This window comes from Prionailurus viverrinus, chromosome D3 (assembly GCF_022837055.1).
Source record: "Prionailurus viverrinus isolate Anna chromosome D3, UM_Priviv_1.0, whole genome shotgun sequence".
NCBI lineage: Eukaryota > Metazoa > Chordata > Mammalia > Carnivora > Felidae > Prionailurus > Prionailurus viverrinus.
Window position 1 is genome coordinate 1,428,032 of NC_062572.1, and position 23,719 is coordinate 1,451,750.

A 23,719-nucleotide genomic window follows, 5' to 3' on the forward strand; every position below is an offset into this window, starting at 1 on the left:
CGCTTGGCACTCCCCACCCACAACCAGAGCTGTCAGACCAGATGCTGGAAGCCATACTCCACACTCTGAAAATACTTGTAATGACAAGGAAGAGATTAACACTTGGAAACTGCATGCAAATAAAGCGGGAAACTATTCGTTAAAGATGGGCAGCGAAGTATTCAAGATGCTTGTTGTAATTTCTGAACCACATCCTTCATAAAATACAAATGCCTTAATTCCCAGATTAATTCCTGAATAAAGTCCTTCACACTTAAATAGAGTAAGCACCTACAATTAAGGTTATTTACCGATTCCAAAATAACCCAGATTCCATGTCAAAGGCCCACTGTGCCTGAAGTACGGGTCCTGAGGCAAATGTTCAATGGCTCTGGCTAACAGGAAGATTAATCTTTGAGACCGTGTTCCACACACACATCAATCACTAATGATGACTTTAGGATAACGACCTTTAAAGGAAACTATGATCCACCCCCTCCACGGAGAGGTATTCTCTGCTGACCAAACTAACCCGCCGGTTTAAGATTTCTTAAAAATAGGCCCATTTATGATACAGCGTCACGGCAGTTAAAAAGATAGTGGTCACAGGGGCGCCTGGGTGGCTCAGTTGGATAAGCGTCCAACTCTTGATTTCGGCTCAGGTCACGATCTCGTAACTCCTGAGTGAGAGCCCCGCACTGGGATCTGCGCGGACAGTGACGCGCCAACTGGGGACTCTGTGTCTCTCTGCCCCTCCCCTGCTCATGCTCACGCTCTCTCTCTCTCTCTCTCTCTCTCTCTCTCTCTCTCTCTCTCTCGGAAATAGATAAACAAAAAGATAGCGCTTACAAAGCAAAGTCATTACTACAGAAAAACGAAGCACATTACGAACATACTTCCAGACTTACTACCAGAGCAAGTGGATGAGACCCCAACACCTGGTTTGGAAACATTCTTTGCTGTCACGTAAGTTTTACATAAATCCTGTTCCGTTTAATACCACGATCGTCTCCACTATAAACTGGGATCTCAAGGACGTATATAAATGCGTGTGTCATAAAGACTGATAAGGGGAGAAATGCTTGTCCTATTTAAAGGGGGAAACCTTTGGTTGAAGGAAGGGACTGGGCCCAAGAAGGTGGGCTGACACGTCCTCACTCCTCCTGAGTCACACTGACACGGACGCGGCTCTAACACCTGCGGGCAGACGCTGGGCAGTGGGGGAATCGTACGCGTGGTGCGAAAGCCCACATCAGTGCAAGGTTTCCTAAGAGCTTTGGAAAATGCTGCTGCAGTGCGGGGCCGGGACCTCAGGGAACAGAGGTGAGGGCCCCCGGGAGCAGCCAGGCTGGCCCCCTCCTCCTCTACGATCAGGGGAGGAAAAATGAAATACTCACTTCACTCACAGCCCGAAATACACATCACAGCGGATGACATTTCAATTGTAAAAACAAAACGTTAGACACAACAGTAGCAAACATAGCAAAATATTTTTAAAATCCTAGGGTTGGGAAGGGACTTCCAAAAACAAGATTCAAAACGCTGATGTCGCAATGGAATATAATGACACGTATGACTTCATAAATAACGTTCATTCTGCGAGAGGCATCAGCAGCACACGCGCACGGCACACATCGGATGTGCTCCACGGCGCGGAAAGTCCCTGCCAGTCCCAAGAAAAAGGCAAGAACTCTTCGGGAATGCAGAAATAAATCACACTGCTTTTTGCTCCCACTCCCATCCCGTGGCGACAAAGGCCCTGAATTAGGATGAAAATAACAGTCTAATGCGAACCATCGATCCAGCTGGACTCAGCGGCTCAGAGTTACTCTCTCACACTCTAAACCTCAACGTCTCTCCCGTGCAAACGGGCTGACAGCCGCCCCTGCCTCAGAGCGACTGGGACCACGATGACGGAGCGAGAACACGAGCAAAGCACCAGGTACGCGGCACGCAGCCAGTGAACGGTAAGCACGCGCTGTCCCTAACCCAGAGACGCAAACGCGCACGTGACGGCAATGGCACACCGAATCCTTCCCTGCTCGTCCTCTGGTTTACCAAGTGTGCCCCAGCGAGCGCGTCTCCCGGGGCCCACGGGGCAGCACCGCCAGCCCCCGCGGCTGACCACGGTGACACGTGACCCTGTGCACCGCAGCGTCCTGGGGGCTGGGGGACACTCCCTCCGCCTTCCCGGTGGTGCTCCGGGTGTGGGCAGGACTCGGGAGGTGACCAAGACGGGCAGGCAGGTCCCTGAGAAGGGGACACGGGGCCGAAAGCACACGCTGGGACAAGTGATGCCAGGCTACACACTCGGGGAGAAACAGGTCCTCGCTTCCCCTGCGACCTGAGAAAACACGCCCAACCACCGGGAGAAGCTAACACGCTGTGGGGTCACTCGGGGGCGGCGGTCTAGAGGCCCAGCAGGAAGTGGAGCCAGGACGGCTGCCGGGCTTTGACCGAGGACAGAACCGGTGGCCAGCACCCGCGGCGGCCCATCTGGAGCAAAGGCCAGCACGCACCTCCCGGAGCGCCGTGCCTTCTAACTACTCCTCACTCTTCACGCAAACCCCGCGGAGCCTGGACTCATTAGGCTCTAATCCAAAAGCCTGGTTTAAACGTCAAGAATCCCCCAGGGTGCCCGCTTTCCTTCCCGAGCAAGGGCGACCCCCGCCCACGGAGACAGCAATCCCCTCTCTGCGTACGAGCCGGCGATCCCGGCATTAATCCCCGACGCAGGCACCTCTGTCTGCTCTGCTCGCCCGCTAATGGGGACATCACGGTGTGAAGCGTGAACGAGCCACTGCCCCCAAATCACAAGTGCTCCCAAGAGCGACACCAGCACAAAGGAAGACAGCGCTGCCTCCAGCGCCCCGACGGGCACTCAACGGCTTCCACACAATCCAACCATCTCCCGCTCCAGGGGCTGCGCCGTACCAATATCACAAGGACTCTTTAAGGGGAACACAGCAAATGACTATCTGCTCTCCAGTGGGCAGCGACTATTCTTAGCTCCAGCAGACCATTCAACAGCTCAGTGAAGCTTAGGCTGGCCCAGGATATACAGCCGTTACGTATTTTAAAAGGAAGTGAACAACGCGATAAAATCTATTACGCTTCTGTGTTTATACCTGCATGAAAGTTTAAAAACAATCTTTCACGTAAAAATAAATAAAATTCCACATAGTCAACCTTACATAAAAGCTTCTAGCATTAAACACAGGTAAGGGAGCAGCCCATTTTTAATGGGTCTCTCGTGTAGAATAAAGAGCATGTTCCAGAACAAGAATACAACCCATAACGTATTAACGCAAGTCCTAGGATATCAGATGTTCAGAGCACATTTCCAGCTTTAGCTACCACAAACTGGTAAGTGCTGGAAACGGGGAGGCAGACACAAGTAGCAACTGCATTCAGCAAAACCCAAAAGCACGTGGCTCGTACGTGAAAGAAGGCAGCAAAAGGCAGGGTGAGCGCACACAGAGGACGGATGGGGTGGGGGCAGGGCTGCTCTGTGTCCCGGGCCATCATCACCCGGAAACGAGCAACCAGGGCGGCAAACACAGGCCGAGTGTGGAGACGATGAGACCCTCACGGGCAGCTTCGGCGCCCGCCGTCCACCCGGAGGCTCAGAAGAACACAGGGCACGAGCAAGAATCCAGAACACCTGCATCCGCGGCCCTAGTGACCCAGCAGGAAGACGTCACAGAAAAGCCACACTGAGCGCCAATATCCCTCCTGAGCACGCACACACAGCAGAAATACTCCCAACGTCCCTACTGAACACACAAAAATCGCATCGAGCACGGGGACTGGGGGTGTGAGGCCCTGCCTGCCATGTGCACGGCCACGTCCTTCCCTCTCCCTCGCCTGTGAGAGGGGGACGGGAACAGGAGGTATCGCTCAGGGTCCTCGGCCTCACGATACGGCAGATCAAGCAGCCGGAGCACGCCAGGACCGCCGGCGACCCTCAGTGACACCCGTTACAACTCAGCCCGAACTGGACAGGCTCGAGCTGAAGCTGCTGTGCGAGGCGAGCGTGAATCAGACTCCACTCCGCCGGCTCTAGCTGCAGAGTGCCAGGGCAGCCCGGAGGTGCCCCAGGGCCCCGATCACAGGGGACAGGAGGCCTGGCTGCAAGAGCACCCAGGACACCTAAGGTAAAGGCCTACAACTAAAGGGCTCACAAAAGCCACCCCAGCAAAACCCGGGACCAGGCACCTTCACTGAAAGCCGGGCCGCCTTGAGCGAGACTGTTTTTATGTCTGAATGTGGCTAACGGCCTACTCACTGCCAACCGCGCCACTCAACCCCATGGCCTCTGACCCAGTTCCTCAAGCCCCTGGTGCGCTGGTCTAGCCATTCTGCTGGGATTCCTCCCTCTCTCTTTAGAGGAAAATGGGGCGGGGGGCGGGGGGGCTTCCTCCATTAACTCACAAATAGTTTGAAGGCCTTAAAACCTAGCCGTCATGACCACGAGTGGGGTCTCGCACAAGCAGTGCCTCCTGACTCACAGGGATCACGATGGACGGTGCTGTGAAGTGGAAAACATACCAGCTCCACGTCAGGCGGCACATTCAACCCCACGGGGGCGACGAAGGGCTCCTCGTTTTCCTCTATGTTTTCAGCCTCGTTTTTTTCTGCGTCAGAAGAAAACGTAAAGTTCAGAACAACCATCGGGAAGAAGGCAGCCACAGACAGCACACAACGGAGGGAGAGCCGGGAGGGGCGTTACCTGGCTCTCTGCCCTCCTATCATTACCTCTGGAAACCTTTTCCCATCTACCCTCCCACCCTCGCAGGCGCCCCCGCCACCAGGGGCCCTGCTTACCAAGGCACCCGGTCCGCCGCCAGCTCCCCCTCCCCAGCTCTGGGATCTGTGTGTAGGTGGCGCTGCTGAGCCCCCCCCCCCCTGCTCCGAGCGAGCCCCCCTCCGAGCGGTTTCTGTAGGACCCCAGGGGGGCAGGCACAGCACGGGTGCCCAATTCCAACAAGACCGAATGGTTTCACCGAGTTGTACAGGCCTTCAGTGCAGCTGCCAAGGCTTCTCCACCCAAGCCAACAACCTCCTACCGCAAATATCAGCTCGTTTGGCACACACACCTGTCCGCCGTGTGGGAGGCGAGGCACTCACCGCACGTTGCAACTTTCTGAACAAGGTACCTACGTGCCTTAGTCACTCAGGGCGTCACCCACCAAGAGGATTAATGACGTGTACAAAAACATAGTAGAAAACTTACAAAAGCCAACATTGCAAGGGACTCCGATACCTAGGGTTTTCTCTCAAAAACTGACATCAAATAAACAGGAATCTTCATCAAAACAAGTGTTTTCACCATGTATAATGAAGTTTCTTGACAAGATGAACAATTTCAAAGGTTTTCCACCAAACCTAATTCTTCTACAAGGCCAAGGAGGGATTTCAAGCAGGTTTCACTGTACCTAAAAATGCTGATGCAATGTAGGCAGATTATAAATTCCATTAAGAATTATTTAACGCCGTCCACTTGTTTTGTGCCTACGTATCCTGTTCTCTCCTAAGAACCGGAGATTCACTAGGGCCTAGAAACTTCCTCTGGTCAGCAACCCCAGCGTCCAGTAACCAAATGACAGTGCAACTGGGGGACCCCAGAGACACTGGTTTGCAACATGTCGAGAAGCAACTTTAAATCTCAGTCTCTTTGGGCGTGGGGCCAAAGGCGTGTGTATAAAAGTGCAATTTCTACTGTAGCTCCCTAAAATGACAGAATGATGGAAATTTCACCTCTTAAGTAGGCTTTCCTTAGTGTGATGCCGCACACAAAACAAAAGCACCAGACTCAAAAGAGCTGTTGGGGACAGGTGGGTTACACAGAGCTCTGTCTGAACACATATCTTACTTCACAGAAAATGGCTTTAGCAGCACAGAATAAAAAACCAACGCGATACTCAGATTCAAATGATCTTTTTTCATAAAAAAGATACTGAATAATGATAAAAAATTGTGAGAATCTGCAGGAACGAACCAGGCCGAAGACAATTTGCTGCGGAAGGAGGAGGGGCTGACACACAGACACAAAGGCACCACAAAGCCTGTTAGCAGCACAGAGCCTAAAAAGTTCAAAAATGCCAGGACGAGAGTAACTGTGAAAATCAAGGAATATTCAGACACATTGAGGGTGCTGGAAAACGAAAATAAAACAAAATGAAACAAAAACACCCTTTTTAATAATGCAACACTGAAGTGAAACTTTGTTGTTAGTGGCATTGGGCAACAAACTGAGTTCTACTGTGTGTGTGTGTGTGTGCGCGCGCGCGCGCGCGCGCGCGTGCAGGTACACAAGCCTGCATGCGCGTGTGTTTAATACATATGGCATTTTACTGGCGTCTGGGTGGCTCAGTTGTTAAGCAACTGACTTCAGCTCAGGTCACGATCTCCCAGTTCATGGGTTCGAGCCCCATGTCGGGCTCTGTGCTGACAGCTCAGAGCCTGGAGCCTGCTTGGGATTCTCTGTTTCCCTCTCTCTGCCCCTCCCCAGCTCATGCTCTGTCTCCTAAAAATAAATAAATTTTGGGGCGCCTGCGTGGCTCAGTTGGTTAAGCATCCAACTTCAGCTCAGGTCATGATCTCACAGTTCGTGGGTTCAAGCCCCACGTCGGGCTCTGTGCTGACAGCTCAGAGCCTGGAGCCTGCTTCAGATTCTGTGTCTGTCTGTCTCTCTCTCAAAAATAAACATTAAAAAATTTTTTTAAAGATAAAAATACATAAATAAATGTTAAAAAAATACACGTGGCATTTTATCTGTATTAACATTAAGTTAAACTCAGAAAGTCAAGCTGTAAGTTTCACACGGGCCCAACTTTCCTTGAAAAAATTAATCACCATATAAAGCAAAGTCCTGAAAATATGATTATAAGAAAAAAAAAAAGTATATAATACTAGAGAACTTTCTGTTAAAGAGAAAGCATACTAAAACTTCAAAGAGAAACAAAGTCACGTGGAAAGTCTTAAAACTCAGTAATTATAACAAAGTTTAATTTCACAGAGACAATATTCTAACCCCTGTAACAGGGGATGGCAGCTTCCTGAATGTCACACAGTAAGCATTTCTGGCTGTAGATGGTTTCTAGGTGAACTACTCAACTCTGCTGTTGAGGCCACACAGACACTATCAACAAATGAGCTGTGTGCCAATGAAACTTCATTTACAAAAACCCGCCAACGGGGGTAGTCTGCTGATCTCTAATCCAGAGCGTTAAGAAATTACCATTACGAATTTTTCCAATATTATGGATTTGTCACTTGATCTCACGAAAGCCATTTGACCTTCATAAATTTCGATTCTTCACTTACATACTTGGTTCGGAAAGAAGACAACGTAACCTCAGCCATCCAGAACCCTGACATAGGTAACTTGCTCCGGATAAAGGAATGGGAGTGTTCACCGCTTAGACCTGCCAGAACACTTCCGATGCAGCGTAACTTCTGAAGGTATGGAATACCTTAACAAAGTTTTGACTCAACACAGTTCCCATGACAGTGGAAAAGTCTCTCCAGAAGCACGTAGAACAGAGTCGCACTACGACAGAGACCGTGTTGCTGCCCACAGAGTCATGAGCAGGACAAGGGGAAGGTCAACAAGGGTGGATCTGGGTGAGTCTGCCCTGCATCGTGCTGTCCCATCAAGGAGACCCCCCGCCCCCGGTGAAGGGGCAGGAGAACCCAGCGCAGCCGCACCGCGCGCAGGGCAGACCACGTTTCAAGGTTAAACTGCTGTAACCACTTCATACTCGTTGGGGGGTTTGTAACTTAAAGAGAAACAAGTAACAGACTGTGAACTCTAAAACGAAATCCCTGTATGACGTGATTCTAGTTTATTACTGTAAACATTTGAATAGGTTTCTAAAGCTATAGTTCTCCTTCTCTGTAATATTTTTATCAATTTTTTTTAAAGTAGGCTCCACACCCAGTGTGGGGCTCCAACTCACAACCCCAAGATCAAGTGTCGCATGTCTACCAACTGAGCCATCCAGGGGCCCCCTAACGTTCCCCTTCCCTCCAAACAGAATATCCTGAATACGGTGATCAAGCCCCAAAGTACCCGGTTAGTGTCACTGTCACTGGTAATTAACAGGTGATTACCATACGAGGCCCAATGACTCAGGGCTGACAGAAGTGACAAAGGACATTGGTGTCTGTGGTACAGGAGTCCCGAGTGTTTAGCGGCACTTTTTTTTTTTTTATATTCAAAGTTCCCAGCATTAATCCAGAAAAACAGATTTTAAAATCTCCAATGTTACATAAATATTACTGTAAAACCCCAAGCTAAGTGGATATTGCGGGTCCTACTGAGCCTACCTTGTGCTCTTTCCCGTTTGGGGGGAAGTGACTCCACAGGCGTCCTTCTACTGGAACTTGTCATTATTTTGGGGGGGGGGGGTTGTGAAGCAGGTTCACGTGAAGGTCATGAGCGCCTGTCCTTCTAACGCCCCGAGAACGAATCCCTACGAATGTCAGTGCACTCGTGACCGGCTCAGAAACGAAGGATCCAGGCTGAGCAAGTGCCAGTCACCCGAGTCAGAGAGAAGTGAGCAACGAGATCCAACGCGGACCAGTCTGGATGCACTTTCCACCGCCCCGGACACTCACTGTCTAGTTCCTCGCTCGGTTTCACCCTAAGACGGAGCCCCACGGTGCTTGGTGTCACAGCGATGGCCCAACTGCCTGGCCGTGACCGCTCCGCGGGCCATGCGCCACCACCGGCGTGCCACCGGGCCAGCCCTCTCCTCTCACCTCTCTGTTTGGAAGGCTCCTCCTCCTCTGTGGGTTCCGATGGGTCGTAGTAATCGCTGCCGTAAGTGAACCCCACTGCGTTGTAGCTCCCGTCCTCAGCCAGTGCCTCACTCAACCGCTTGTATTCTTCCTCTTGAACAAAAACGAGAGTTTTGTTAACAAGGGCGGAAATTTACGGAGAAAAAGTTTACACATTTCTAAAGTTGCAGCTGTCAGTAAAGCATACAACACGCTTTTGTCAACCTCTTTTTGAGGCAAAAACGTTTTGAGAAATTCACGCTTCATATCGATCAATATGTACTTTTGCCAGTACACGTTTACCACAGACAGCAGGATACGCGTCTTTTGTGGAAAGTTTCTTCCTGCTGAGAAATTTGGGGAGTAAGAACCGTATTAAAGATTAAGGCAGAGACAAGAACATCAATTTTAGTTTATACGATACTGTTAAAGAAGAACAATTAAAGAGTTTGGTTTTTGTTTTTTCAAATCCCAGTCTGCCCTCAAAAGCTGGGAAAATTCTTTGTGGCTCTATATATAAACTATCCTGAGGTCCTCTCAGAACGCAAAGACTCCTGTTTTTCCAATCCACTGGGTACTGTCAAGATAATATCAGAAAGAGTGAGTATAAAAAAATGAATGGGAGTAAATTTTAAACACTTAAAAATTTTTTTAAAGTGTGTTGCTTTGAAGTAAGTTTGTCCTGAGCAGTACCTTGCCTCGCCTCCGCCTCAAGCAAGTCCGTATGCAAGGCTAAATACCTCTCCTCATCACACACGGCATCTATTCGTGCCTCCTCTTCAGAGAGCTGGTAGTCACGGTTCCACGTGGAGTACTCAGCATCGTACTCAGAAAGGTCATGCAGGTGACCGCGCCCATCGTATCTGTAATATGAACAAGCTGGTCAACAGAAAGAAGGTAACGTCGAGATGGGTGTGTGTGCGACGTTTCACACATGTATACTTACCGATTAAAACAGAGAGATAAAAATATGGAAACAAACATAAAAAATCCTCTCGGGTTTATATTTAATTTGGCTAATCACATCTCACCTACTTTTAAACTCAAGTTATCTTAACAAAGTCTAAATTCCTTGGTATAATATGATAAAACTTACAATTAAGGTAAACGATCCTTTAATAGCATAAAGGGTATCCACGTCACTGGCAGAGCTTACCGTTTATGGTTCGGTCAACCATTCAATGCCATTTGCCAAAAAAAAAAAAAAAAAAAAAAAAAAAAAAATTTTTCTGGAAAGTCAAATATCATAGCTTACATTCACACAAACCGAATACATAAATACCTATCCGTAAGAACCCAACGGTCGAAATTTCCTCGCTTCTTTCTGCTAGTCCCGAACTCTCAGGAGAGATCTTCACCAAAGAAACTTGCGTCCATTGGAGGTAAAATCTTGGCTAGGCTCGCCCCCTAGCCACTTGGCTGAGGAAATAAGTGCTGGGTTATGTGATAGAGAGACACACATACATAGGAACAGTGACATATACATGCAGTTTAAGGAGGTTCACCGGAAACAGAGCAAAACTATGAGAAGGTGTGGCTTATTCTCTTCTAAACTTTATTCCCCGAGGAAACAACGTACGTGAAGACACATCCGTGTTTACTTGCATGGACCAACAGGCACTTTGGCCAAATTAGGAATAAGAGCACTTTCTGCTATATTTTTACCATAATAATTCAACGAAGCTGCTGTCGACATGCAACATCAAAGGGTAAGAGAGCCAGAAACACTCAGATTTAGAGTTGCAAAAAAATAGACAGAGGCACACACAAAAGTCTGCCTAATTTTTTAACGCTGACTTTTGTAATGAGGACCAAAAGGTACTTAAAAAAACAGAACAAAAAAGACATTTATAAGAAAAAGGCCAAAATTCCAGAGTAGCCAAGTTATTGCATTTTATTAAATTGCAAAATTATTTTTACTTTGATGTAAACCTCCTTAACTTACAAATGTAGATCATTATTTGAAACTATTACACATGTACATGTGTGGCGTTTGCTCCCCGTTCACGGAAGGCCTAACTCCAGTCACATACAGAACGATAAGGAAAACTGCCTAAAGAGCTCAGACTTCACCGTTGACCAAATTTTCATAACAAATAGCACAAGTAACGCTTTGGAAAAGCAAGCCGCCTGACAGCTCAGGCAACCTCGTTCAATAGAAACTACGGTTTAAAGGCACAACGTGTTTGAGGAGGGCGAGGCGTCCCGTCCGGACCGATCCGGCAGCCCTCCCTTCAAGAGTCACTGTTGCCTAGATCTAACTCCAAACGGAAATGTCAGGGGTGGAAAAAGGCCTATTTGGTCATTAATGTGTCCATTTTTTGGCCAGCGCACAGGTCATCCCTACAGTCACGTTCCAGGGCTTTGTAGAATCCAGCTTTAATCAAACGACGGGCTTCCTTCACTCGGAGAGACTATTCCACAGTTAAATGGCTGGTCATCCTTAGCTTTTCAGTCCGGGCCCCAGAAGCAGAGTTGCCAAACCGGCAAAAAACAAAACAAAACAAAACAAAACAAAAAAAACCAAACCAACAAAAACCCCAAGAAGGAGAAGGAAAGAAAGGGGGACTGAAAACATGGGGGGGAGAGGGGAGCAAACGGCCTACACCATGTAATGCCATCCTTTTCAAATCAAACATCTTTAGACGTCCCCGACCCCAGTACCCCTCTGCCCAAAGTGGCTCAACACCCTCCGGGGAGATTACCTAAAGCAGGTTTGATTTGAAAAGAAACACATCTATATCCCAGTTCCGCCCTTCGGTTTTAAGAGACCGTGAAACCAGCCCTAAGAACACTACCTCTAGGAGCAAAGCCAGTGTCTGCACGAAGTCAACTGGCTTCCAACTGATTGGCAACTTCACCCTCTGGTCTGAATCACCCAAACCAGTTCAGATTATCACGGGGTGGGGGAGGGGGGAGGCTGACGGAGTCAAATGTCACGCCGGCAAAATACGGGCGCTCCACGGAGGGCGCCGGGGGCTTACGAGGTTCGAGGCGCACTCTGGGGGCCCGAGAAGTTTTCTAACCGCGCGGCCTCAGTGTGCGGCGTTTCGGGGTGTCCTCCCACCACACGGAGCTGTGGGAGCGCCGCGCGTAGGGAGGCAGCGCACGACCCCAAGGCAACGCGGGTCGGGGGAGGCCAAGGCACCGGCAACTTCCACCGCGTGGAGTGGCCAACTGGAACCAGTGACAGGGGTGAGGGGTCGCGAGGGGCTGCAGGAGCTGAGACGATCCCTCCAGCGGCAGACACGGCACGCCAACTCCAGCCAGTGCCTTAGGGCAGGTTTCACCGTCCCCCTCCCTCTAAAACCAGGGGGATGTAAGGACAGAGGAGGGGGTCCCCCGGATCCCCGCTGGCTCCACAAAACCCTCTTTAGTCCTGGCCATCAAGTCAACATCAGACGAAATCAAGCGGGCGAGGGAAGGGGAGGACCGACGGGTGGGGGGAGGAACCGACCTGTCGATGAGGATCTTGTGGTCCCCCATCCAGGGGATGAGGTGCTGTCCCTGTTCCTGGGCCAGGGCCCGCTCATCATCCCGGAACAGCTTGCAGGCATAGCCGAAAACCAGCAGCTCCACTCGGTTCCCCCCACCGCCGGCACCTCCGGGTCCGGCCTCCTCCTTCGCGCCGCTTTTCCTCTCCGTTTTGGCACGGCCTCCGCTCGCGCCGTACATGACAGCGTCCCCGGCGTCCAGGCTGGTCCTCTTCTGCGCCGCGCGGATGTCCCCAATGCCTCCGCCTGGCCTACCCCCTCAGTCAAAAGCGCCGCATCCCGGGCCCAAACTCGACACCGCCGCCATAGCGGGCAACAAAATGGAGGAAGCGCAACTTCCGGCGACGGGCAGCCCTACTTCCGGCAACAAGCTTCCGCAGATTCGCTACCCCTCGGAGCCGTTTGAACCGCTAGAAAGTATTTTGGCTTTAGCCTTTTGCATTCGGAGGCGTCGCCACGGTGGGAGCTGGTGTGGTCGGAGGACAGTGCATGTTTAGCGTTAGTTTTCTCAAACAATTATCCAGAACAGTGGCGAAAGCGCGGCGCCGGATTGCGCGCTACCTGCATCAGGCCGGCGGGCGCTGGGCGGAAGGAGGGTGGGTGCTGCGCAGGTCGAGTGCGCGGCTCGGCGGGGCGGCCCCTCCCTGCGTCGGTGCGAGGCCTCCCGGCCGCTGCGACCGGGGCAGGGGTCTGGGGGGTCGGAAGCCGGGGGGATTCGGGGCCCGGGGCACCGGGGGATTCTGAGACTGTGGAGCTCTTGAGGCGAAGGGCTGGGGGCCGGGGAGCTCGGGGCCCAGGGCCTGGGGGATTGGGGGCTAGGGCCTGGGGGAGGGGGGAGGTGCGGGGAGCTCGGGGGTCAAGGGCCTGGGGGGGGGGTTGCGGGGAGCTCGGGGGTCAAGGGCCTGGGGGCGCCAGGCAGCTCGGGGTCCAGGCCTGGGGGTCCGGGGACAGGGGGAGTCTGAAGAAGGGCCCGGGCCAGGTCCTGTCCAAGGCGATCGCTTCACCTTTCTGAGGTTCTGGTAACTTCTCGGTCCTGGAGACCCGGACCCTCCCTCGTCCCGCCTCCTTCGGAAGGTGCCCTCAGCGGATACCACAGGACTTAGTAGGCTGTGAAGCCCCTCGCAGTAACCGGATTTTGTGTGGTCGGGGTTGGTGGAGGGGGCCCGCTTCTCGGAGACCAGCCACCTGGATGCGGGGTGGCCGCCGAGGAGCTAACTCCGGGGCCTCGGTTTTACCACCTGTGTTTTCATTAGGAGAGTGGCTCCTTCTGGTGCACCCTAGACTGTCAGCGGCTGCCGTGCAGAAGCGTTGCCTTGGGCCCAGAGCCCTCTCTGCACTGGGTCTGATGCTGGCAGTGACGTGGACGTTCTTCTCCCGCACCCACATCTCTTCTGCACAAACCAGTGACAAGTCTTTCTGCTAGTAACGTTGACATAGCGCATTCAAACCTTAATAGGGTTTTAAAAATTAAGCCACAAGCAGTTCCCACCTCAGGGCCTTTGCCCTTGGGATATCTTTGGGGGTGTCACTCTTGTTGCTTTTTATGTGGCAGGCTCCCCATCCAGGGCTCAGTTCTGTCCCGTTCTCAGCCAGGCTGTAGGTGTCCCCGCTAGAGTGTCTCGCGCTGCTCGGTCCTGCCGATCTGCCTTTGGGGTGCCCATGCCACCACCCCACATTACCTCCTGTATGCAGCACCCACCCCCTCCCCTGTTAGCTTCAGGAAAGCTGAGGTTTGTGGGTTCACCTAGGCATCCCCACGGCCTGGGGTAGCACCCACACGCAGTAGAATGAACGTGACCGAGCCATCATTCTATCTGGCTCCCCAGGGTGCCCTGCTGCCACTGAGGGGGGCCTACCGTGGCTCTCAGTTATTTGGTAAGTCCCACCTGGTTGGTCCAGGCAAGTGCTGGGACTCTGGGTTTGCTTTGAGCTTTCCCTTGGGTTCAGAGAGCAGAGGAAGGCCCAATGCTCCTAGCCAAACTCCACCCCTCCTTTGACCTCAAGAGGATTCTGGAAGAACCTCCAGACCCTGTGCAGATGGCTTTCTCAGCCCGGCATGGGATTTCGAAGGCCTGGGTTGCATTCCTAACTCTTAATTTCAGTTCCAGTGGAATTTGGAGTTAGTCTTGTTCTCTTTCTGAGCCTCTCTTTTCTATAAAATGGGGGCAGGACAGTACTCTGTCCCTCAAAAGACTGCTGGAGATCTTAGGACTGATGCTCCAGGATGTCTGTTTGGCCCCAAGTGTGTTTTGAAACGAAAGCACTGAAGCCTGTGTGCCTGGGGCAGGGTGGGGGGGCGGGAGGCAGGTGTTGAACGGGCTCCCTGGTTTTTGAACGGTGGGTTGCCGTGCAGCCTGCTGCTGCTCGTGAAATCGGCTTAGGGGCTCCTAACCAGCACAGACGCATGAAGAGAAGATCTTGAGGTTGTCTCTTTGCATTTCCAGATGAATCTTCGCATCAGCTTCCCCAGCTCTTCCCAGAAGCCTATGTCTGTTTACGTTGGGATTGCTGGGGAGAGTTGAGGCCTCTGCGGTATTTGCTCCTCCAGTTTACTAGGCAGAAATCTTTCAAAAAGTCTCAAAAGTTTTCTCGGTTTCTCCGCAAAGGTCTTCTGCATGTTAGATTTATTCCTAGATTGGGGTGCCTGGGTGGTTCAGTCGGTTAAGCGTCCGACTTCAGCTCAGGTCATGATCTCATGGTTCATGGGTTCAAACCCCACGTCGGGCTCTGTGCTGACAGCTCAAGAGTCTGGAGCCTGCTTCTGGTTCTCTGTCTCCCCCTCTCTGCCCCTCCCCCGCTTGTGCTCTGTCTCTGTCTCTCAATAATAAATAAATGTTAAAAAAAAATTAGATTTATTCCTGGATACTTCACTCCTTGATGCTGTTAGGCCCCTCACTTGCAAATTGTTTGTTGCTAGGAATACAGTTTTTAAAAGCCGATTTTGTGTTCGGCTGCCTTGCTCAGTTTCATTATTCTCCGTGATTTATCTGTAGATCGGTTTGGATTTCTGATGTAGACGATCATGTGGTCTGTAAACGATGCCCACTTTCTTCTCAATCCTAGCGTGTTCTTCCTGGCCTTTGTTCCGTTCTTTATCTCTCTCCGCTCGTCCTGTGAGCTCCTCTACTCCAAGGCAGAACCCGCGAGCGCTGTGTCCCCTTGTCTGTTCCCGGTGTGCACGAAAGTTTTCCCGTCTCTACAACTGAGTGAGGTCCTCCAGAAGCAGGAGAGACGGGAGAGCGCTGGGTTTCAGGGGGATGCATTGAAGATCCTCTTACTAACAGAGAAGGTATTAGGTGGCCCAGCCAGCCACAACAGCTCCGTTTTACTTCATTCCTACTGAATGTGTCATCAGGTGGTAGGGAAAGACCTGTAAACACGTTATTACTGCAAAGGGGCGTAGAATGTGTGAGCCTGAAAATGCTGTGTTTAAAAATAACAGCTCACCCTCGTTGAGCACTTTATCAGTCACGGTTCGATCGGGAACACAGAGGTGGTTTCGCAGAGGGAAGCTTCCTGCCTGAACAGATAATAACGGCCTAGGAAGAGCCGCAGACAGCTAGGCAAGGCAGCCCAGAGCCCCCGCCCCCCTCTGGGCTGGAGGAACAGGTCCCTGGTGGCGTCATCGCAGCCCGTTGGGGGCCGGAGCTGGAGGCTGGGACCGAAGGAGGGGCTCGGAGAGCTGGCCCCCGGAGGAAGCTGAAGACGACGCCGGAGATGCTTCCAAAACCGAGGACAGAAACACTCAGGCTTCCCTCCTCCCAGCCTCCAGTGCCCGGCCGGACTGAGGTGGGAGCCAGCAGCCCCGAGCCCGGAGACAACTTGCAGGAGGAGCCTTCTGGGACCCTGAGCAGAGGGTGACAATGGGTGTGGGGACACAGGCACCCCCGAGCACGCGTGTTGCCCACTTCGTCCTCGAGGCCCCGTGACAAAGAAGCCAGGTAGAATAGAAGCTCAGGTAGAGTCACAGGCTAAGCCTGGCGTCACCAGACCAAGACAGTCACAGTTTTGGGTCTCCCAGTAATCGACTCTTACCAGTCAGTCAGGAGTTGCCCGGTGGGCACTAGTTACATGGTCTGACCGACAGAACCCTGCCGTCTCCTGAAAGAAAGTAACAGATGCGATGACCACCCTGCGTTTCCGTGTTGGGTGACTGCCTTGTTCCTGCCCCCTTCTGCCTGCGGGAGTCTGCGCACGGCTCCTCGGAGCCCGTCTGTCTGCTGGCTGGATGCCACCAATCCTGAATTATTGAAGAGAGGCAGAAGGATCTTTAAAATGTGGTCGGTTGAATTTTTTTTTTAATTTTTTTTTTAATTTACATCCAAATTAGTTAGCATATAGTGCGACAATGATTTCAGGAGCAGATTCCTTAATTCCCTTTACCCATTTAGCCCATCCCCCCTCCCACCACCCTTCCAGTAACCCTCAGTTTGTTCTCCATATTTAAGAGTCTCTTCTGTTTTGTCCCCCTCCCTGTTTTTTTTTATTATTTTTGTTTCCCTTCCCTTATGTTCATCACTTCTGTGTCTTGAAGTCCTCATGAGTGAAGTCATATGATATTTGTCTTTCTCTGACTGACTAATTTCACTTAGCATAATACCCTCCAGTTCCATCCACGTAGTTGCAAATGGCAAGATTTCATTCTTTTTTATCGCCGAGGAATACTCCATTGTATCTGTATACCACATCTTCTTTATCCATTCATCCATCGATGGACATTTGGGCTCTTTCCATACTTTAGCTATTGTCGATAGTGCTGCTATAAATATTGGGGTGCACGTGCCCCTTCAAGTCAGCATTTTTGTATCCTTGGTTTAAATACCTAGTAGTGCAATTGCTGGGTCGTAGGGTAGTTCTATTTGTAACTTTTTGAGGAACCTCCATACTGTTTTCCAGAGTGGCTGCACCAGCTGGCATTCCCACCAACGATGCAAAAGAGATCCTCTCTGCATCCTTGCTGACATCTGTTGTTGGCCCAAGTTGTTAATGTTAGCCATTCTGACAGATGTGAGGTGCTACCTCATTGTGGCTTTTATTTGTATTTCCCTGATGATGAGTGATGTTGAGCATTTTTTTCATGTGTCGGTTGGCCATCTGGATGTCTTCCTTGGAGAAGTGTCTGTTCATGTCTTTTGCCCATTTCTTTGCTGGATTATTTGTTTTTTGGGTGTTGAGTTTGATAAGTTCTTTATAGATTTTGGATACTAACCCTTTATCTGATATGTCGTTTGCAAATATGTTTTCCATTCTGTCGGTTGCCCTTTAGTTTTGCTGATTGTTTCCTTCGCTGTGCAGAAGCTTTTTATCTTGATGAGGTCCCAGTAGTTCATTTTTGCTTTTGCTTTTGCACATCTTCCTCCGGAGATGTGTTGAGTAAGAAGTTGCTGTGGCAGAGGTGAAAGAGGTTTTTGCCTGGTTTCTCCTTGAGGATTTTGATGGCTTCCTGTCTTACATTGAGGTCTTTCAACCATTTTGAGTTTATTTTCGTGTATGGTGTAAGAAAGTGGTCCAGGTTCATTCTTCTCCATGTCGCTGTCCAGTTTTCCCAGCACCACTTGCTGAAGAGACTGTCTTTATTCCATTGGATATTCTTTCCCGCTTTGTCAAAGATGAGTTGGCCATACATTTGTGGGTCCATTTCTGGGTCCTCTATTCTGTTCCAGTGATCTGAGTGTCTCTTCTTGTGCCAGTACCATACTGTCTTGATGATGACAGCTTTGTAATACAGCTTGACGTCTGGGATTGTGATGCCTCCTGCTATGGTTTTCTTTTTCAAGATTGCTTTGGCTATTCAGGGTCTTTTCTGGTTCCATACACATTGTAGGATTGTTTGCTGTAGCTGTGTGAAGAATGCTGGTGTTATTTTGATAGGGATTGCATTGAATATGTAGATTTCTTTGGGTAGTATTGACATTTTAACAATATTTGTTCTTCCTATCCAGGAGCATGGAATATTTTTCCTTTTTTTTTTTTCTGTCTTCAATTTCTGTCATAAGCTTTCTATAGTTTTCAGTGTGTAGATTTTTCACCTCTTTGGTTAGATTTATTCCTAGGTATTTTATGGTTTTTGGTGCAACTGTAAATGGGATCGATTCCTTGATTTTTCTTTCTGTTGCTTCATTGTTGGTGTATAGGAATGCAATCATTTCCATCCAATGATTATAGGATGCATTGATTTTATATCCTGCCACTTTGCTGAATTCATGGATCAGTTCTAGCAGTTTTTTGGTGGAATCCTTTGGGTTTTCCATATAGAGTACCATGTCATCTACGAAGAGTGAAAGTTTGACCTCCTCCTGGCTGATTTGGATGCCTTTTATTTCTTTGTGTTGTCTGATTGCAGAGGCTAAGGCTTCCAATACTAGGTTGAATAACAGTGGCGAGAGTGAACATCCCTGTCTTGTTCCTGACTTTAGGGGGAAAGCTCTCAGTTTTTCCCCACTGAGGAAGATATTAGCACCAGGTCTTACATATATGGCTTTTTTGATCTCAAGGTATGCTCCTTCTATCCCTACTTTCTTGAGGGTTTTTATCAAGAAAGGATGCTGTATTTTGTCAAATGCTTTCTCTGCATCTATTGAGAGGCTCATGTGGTTCTTGTCCTTTCTTTTATTAATGTGATGAATCACATTGATTGTTTTGTGGATATTGAACCAGCCTTGCATTCCAGGTATAAATCCCACTTGGTCGTGGTGAATAATTTTTTTAATATATTGTTGGAGCCGGTTTGCTAATACCTTGTTGAGGATTTTTGCCTCCGTGTTCATCAGGGAAATTGGTCTATAGTTCTCCTTTTTAGTGGGGTCTCTGTCTGGTTTTGGAATCAAGGTAATGCTGCCTTCATAGAAAGAGTAGAAGTTTTCCTTCCATTTCTGTTTTTTGAAACAGCTTCAAGAGAATAGGTGTTAACTCTTCCTTAAATGTTTGGTAGAATTCCCCTGGAAAGCCGTCTGGCCCTGGATTCTTGTTTTTTGGGAGATTTTTTATTACTAATTCTATTTCCTTACTGGTTATGGGTCTGGTCAAATTTTCTATTTCTTCCTGTTTCAGTTTTGGTAGTGTATATGTTTCCAGGAATTTGTCCATTTTTCCAGATTGCCCATTTTATTGTCATATAATTGCTCATAATATTCTCTTATTATTGGTTTTATTTCTGTGTTGGTTGTGATCTCCCCTCTTTCATTCTTTTTTAAAATTTTTTTTTCAACGTTTATTTATTTTTGGGACAGCAAGAGACAGAGCATGAACGGGGGAGGGGCAGAGAGAGAGGGAGACACAGAATCAGAAACAGGCTCCAGGCTCTGAGCCATCAGCCCAGAGCCTGACGCGGGGCTCGAACTCACGGACCGCGAGATCGTGACCCGGCTGAAGTCGGACGCTTAACCGACTGCGCCACCCAGGCGCCCCTCCCCTCTTTCATTCTTGATTTTATTTATTTGGGTCCTTTCCTTTTTCTTTTTGATCAACTAGCTAGTGGTTTATCAATTTTGTTAATTCTTTCAAAAAACCAGCTTCTGGTTTCATTGATCTGTTCTACTGGGTTTTTTTTGTTTGTTTTTTGGTTTCAAGAGCATTAATTTCTGCTCTAATCTTTATTATTTCCTGTCTTCTGCTGGTTTGGGGTTTTATTTGCTGGTTTTTTTCCCATCTTTTTAAAGTGTAAGGTTAGGTTGTGTATCTGAGACCTTTCTTCCTTCTTTAGGAAGGCCTGGATTGCTATATACTTTCCTCTCATGACCACCTTTGCTATTTCCCAGAGGTTTGGGGCTGTGGTGTTATCATTTTCATTGACTTCCATATACTTTTTAATTTCCTCTCTAACTTCTTGGTTAGCCCATTCATTCTTTAGTAGGATGTTCTTTAGTCTCCAAGTATTTGTTACCTTTCCAGTTTTTTCTTGTGGTTGATTTTGAGTTTCATAGCATTCTGGTCTGAAAATATGCACGGTATGATCTCGATCTTTTTGTACTTACTTAGGGCTGATTTGTGTCCCAGTATGTGGTCTATTCTGGAGAACATTCCATGTGCACTGGAGGAGAATGTATATTCTGCTGCTTTAGGATGAAATGTTCTGAATATATCTGTGAAGTCCATCTGGTCCAGTGTGTCATTCAAAGCCATTGTTTCCTTGTTGATTTTCTGATTAGATGATCTGTCCTTTGCTGTGAGTGGGGTGTTGAAGTCCCCTACTAGTCTGGTATTATTATCAAGGAGTTTCTTTATGTTTGTGATTAATTGATTTACATATTTGTGTGCTTTCACATTTGGAGCATAAATGTTTACAATTGTTAGGTCTTCTTGGTGGATAGACCCCGAATTTTGTTTCTTAACGGCCTCTTCCTGAAGAAGATGCTACTTGAACTAAGTCTCACAGAGATGTTCATCAGCCTGTCGTCCTGTCGGAGGCCGCAGATTGCTGGGGGCCTGCCCCGGGGCCTCTGCCTCTCCCCACGCAGGCAGCTGTCCTACCCATGTCCTCTGTGCCCCTCTGTCTCTGGGAGGCTCATGCTGGGAGACAGACGTCTAAAACGCCTGTTCAAGGGGCACCTTGTTCGCTCAGTCGGTTAAGCGTCTGACTTTGGTTCAAGTCATGATCTCACGGTTCATGAGTTCGAGCCCTGCGTTGGGCTCTGTTTGGACAGCTCAGAGCCTGGAGCCTGCTTTGGATTCTGTCTCCTCGCTCTCTGCCCCTCCCCTGCTCGTGCCCGTCTCTCTCTGTTTCTCTGTCTCTCTTTCTCCCTCAAAAATAAACATTAAAAAAAAATAAAAAGCCCCTTCAGTTGGAATGTTGCACAGGGAGGGGGATGTTTTCCTCAGGAGGATGTTTTCTCAAACCGGAGCCATGGACACCAGCTGGCCACCTGCCTCTGCCGTTATGCCCATGGCATAGAGCATCTTGGTCGCAGTGTGGCTCAGGCTTCCTTCAAGCCAGTATTGTAACAACCTGGTTTGAAGACGAAATGGGGCTGTGCCAAACACCGTGTCGTGTGCATCGGCTGGTGATGTCTTGTTGTAAAGACAAAAGACCTGTCACGCACTTAGCCCTTAATAATCGGTTGTCCGTCTTCCTCCCCAGGCTTCTCCCCTTGTGTTATTTCCAGAAGCTTTGAAAGCCCAGGAAGAGAAAGCACTCTTTCAACGTGACAATTAATACCAACTCCCCGGACACCAAACCGACATCTTATTTTTCCTTTTTCTCCACGAGCACCGTTTGCTGGGTCCAGAAACAACCACCAAAGTAAAGCCCCAGAGTAAGCAGCACAGTGTCCCATTTCCCCCCTTTTCTGGCTGGTTTCATACGTGATATATCCGTTCACCCAGGACCTCTCCTCTCTTTGAAATCTAGTTTTCCGGGTGAGAGGCTCCGAACCGTCATGGGGAAGCGTATTCTTTCCCACCGGTCGTTGCAAGCGCGAAACAGGCCCTTCCTGTGCCGGGAGCTGGACTGGGCAGGTGGCTCGTGGCTCTGGTGCAGCTCAGCTGTGTTATTCCCGACGCTTCGGTCACCTTCACTTCCCAACTGTATGGATTCACTGTTTAAAAATATGAGACTATGGGGGCGCCTGGGTGGCTCAATCGATTAAGTGTCCGACTCGATTTCAGCTCAGGACGTGATCTCACAGTTAGGGAGTTCGAGCCCCACGTCAGGCTCTGCGCTGACATCGCGGAGCCTGCCCGGGATTCTCTCTCTGTTCCCCCCACCTCGCTCTCAAAATAAGGGAATAAACTAAAAAAATAAAAATATGGGACCCTGTATTTTACTCCTTACCAAGTTGTTCCCGGGCATCGTTTCACTCACCGATGGGTGTTACATTCGGGCTGAGCTCTGGAGAATGAGTGATTCGTGAACCATCATCTCGGTGGAGCCATCGCAATACATTTGGGGTCAGCCCTCACCTGGGCCCGAGGTGCGCTGTGGGCCTTAAGGAGCAGGTGCGTGGTTACGGTCCGTCCGTGCCTGGTCACAGCTGCCCGTATCTTCCGTTGTCTTGAACGCCCGCCGCATCTTTCCTGTTAAACGTGCCAGTGCATTGGCACACACACCGTGAGCGTGGCCTCGTGTGGCCAAAGGGACTTTGCAGACGTGGTTAAGTTAAGGGTCTAGAGATGAGGAGGTCATCCTGGATTATCTGGGTGGGCTGAGTATCCTTAAGACAGAGAGGTAGGAGTGGCCAAGTCAGGGGAGAAGACTGTGGGAATAGGGACGCAGATTTGGGTGACGTGGTGACTTCTAGAAAGTGGGAGGCAAGAAAGGATCCTCCTGAGGCTCGGATGGAACCAGCCCCACCCACACCTGCTGTTAGCCCTTTAAAGACTCATTTTGGACTTCTTTAAAAAAATTTTTTTTTAACATTTATTTATTTTTGAGACAGAGAGAGACAGAGCATGAACAGGGGAGGGTCAGAGAGAGAGGGAGACACAGAATCTGAAACAGGCTCCAGGCTCTGAGCTGTCAGCACAGAGCCCGACGCGGGGCTCGAACTCACGGACCGTGAGATCATGACCTGAGCCGAAGTCGGCCGCTTAACCGACTGAGCCACCCAGGCGCCCCTCATTTTGGACTTCTTATCCCCAGAACTGCAAGAAAGAAAGTTCGTGTTGTGTTAAGCCACTGAGTTGGTGGTCATTTGTTAACAGCAGCCCTAGGAAATTCATGCGTCTGGTGACTATATTGAACTTTCTCGGGAACTGCCAAACTTTTCCAAATGGCTGTACCATTTTACATCCCACAGGGCACGGTGTGCTCAGTCCTGTCGGGTTTAGCCATTTTGTGGGTGTGTAGCTCACTGTGGACACCGGCTGGCCACCTGCCTCTGCCATTATGCCCGTGGCATAGAGCATCTTGGTCGCAGGGTGACTGGTTTCGATTTGCATTTCCCTGTTGACTAATAATGCTGAGGTGTTTTCCTGTGCTTACCGGCCGTTCAGGTACATTCTCAGGTGAAGTGTCTGTAAAATCTTTTGCCCATTTAAAAATTACGATATTTTCAGGGCTCCTGGATGGCTCAATTGGTTGGGCATCTGACTCTCGATTTCAGCCCAGGTGATGATCTCGCAGTTTGTGAGTTCAAGCCCCCGAGTCAGGCCTGCTGCTGTCAGCACGGAGCCTGTGGAATTCTCTCTCTCTCTCTCTCTCTCTCTCTCTCTCTCTCTCTCTCTTTCTCTCTGCCCCTCCCTTGCTTGCTCTCTTTCTCTCTCAAAAATAAATAAATACAAGCATTTTAAAAATTACGATATTTTCCATATACCATGATACACTGATTTGTTTTCTTCTTAACATCAACTATCACCCCGATTTTTATCATGCCTGTTTTTTATACTTTAGATGAATGGAATTGTCTAGTCTGTGCTCTTCTGGATCTGGGGGCTCGTTCGCCAGCAGGTTGGCAAGTCAAGTCGTCCGTAACATGGAGTGTTCTTGTCCAGTTCGCTCATTCTCGTTGCTGAATAATATCCGG

General features: G+C 49.5%; 1 protein-coding gene and 1 long non-coding RNA gene across 6 annotated transcripts in view; one reads left to right on the plus strand and one right to left on the minus strand.

The window, feature by feature from the left end:
- Positions 1 to 12,575, minus strand: part of SFSWAP (splicing factor SWAP) — a 69,505-nt gene extending 56,930 nt beyond the window's left edge. For 2 of the 4 annotated variants that reach the window (XM_047827055.1, XM_047827059.1), the window contains exons 1-4: positions 12,224 to 12,575; positions 9,460 to 9,629; positions 8,749 to 8,880; positions 4,531 to 4,616 (exon numbers count right to left, since the gene is read on the minus strand). In XM_047827055.1, coding sequence (XP_047683011.1) covers positions 4,531 to 4,616; positions 8,749 to 8,880; positions 9,460 to 9,629; positions 12,224 to 12,441 — 606 coding nt within the window. In that variant the 5' untranslated portion in view covers positions 12,442 to 12,575. Of the gene's footprint in view, positions 1 to 4,530; positions 4,617 to 8,748; positions 8,881 to 9,459 lie in introns of all 4 variants that reach the window. The other 2 variants (XM_047827056.1, XM_047827057.1) reach the window with 2 other exon arrangements.
- A 626-nt stretch (positions 12,576 to 13,201) lies between these two features.
- LOC125148790 (uncharacterized) lies at positions 13,202 to 21,931 on the plus strand. Of its 2 annotated transcripts, none has more exons than XR_007145696.1 (3): positions 13,202 to 14,135; positions 21,337 to 21,511; positions 21,607 to 21,931. It is a non-coding gene; the product is annotated as an uncharacterized LOC125148790 (long non-coding RNA). The 2 variants fall into 2 exon arrangements; XR_007145697.1 differs by lacking the exon at positions 13,202 to 14,135 and adding an exon at positions 15,007 to 16,540.
- The last annotated feature ends 1,788 nt before the right edge of the window (positions 21,932 to 23,719 follow it).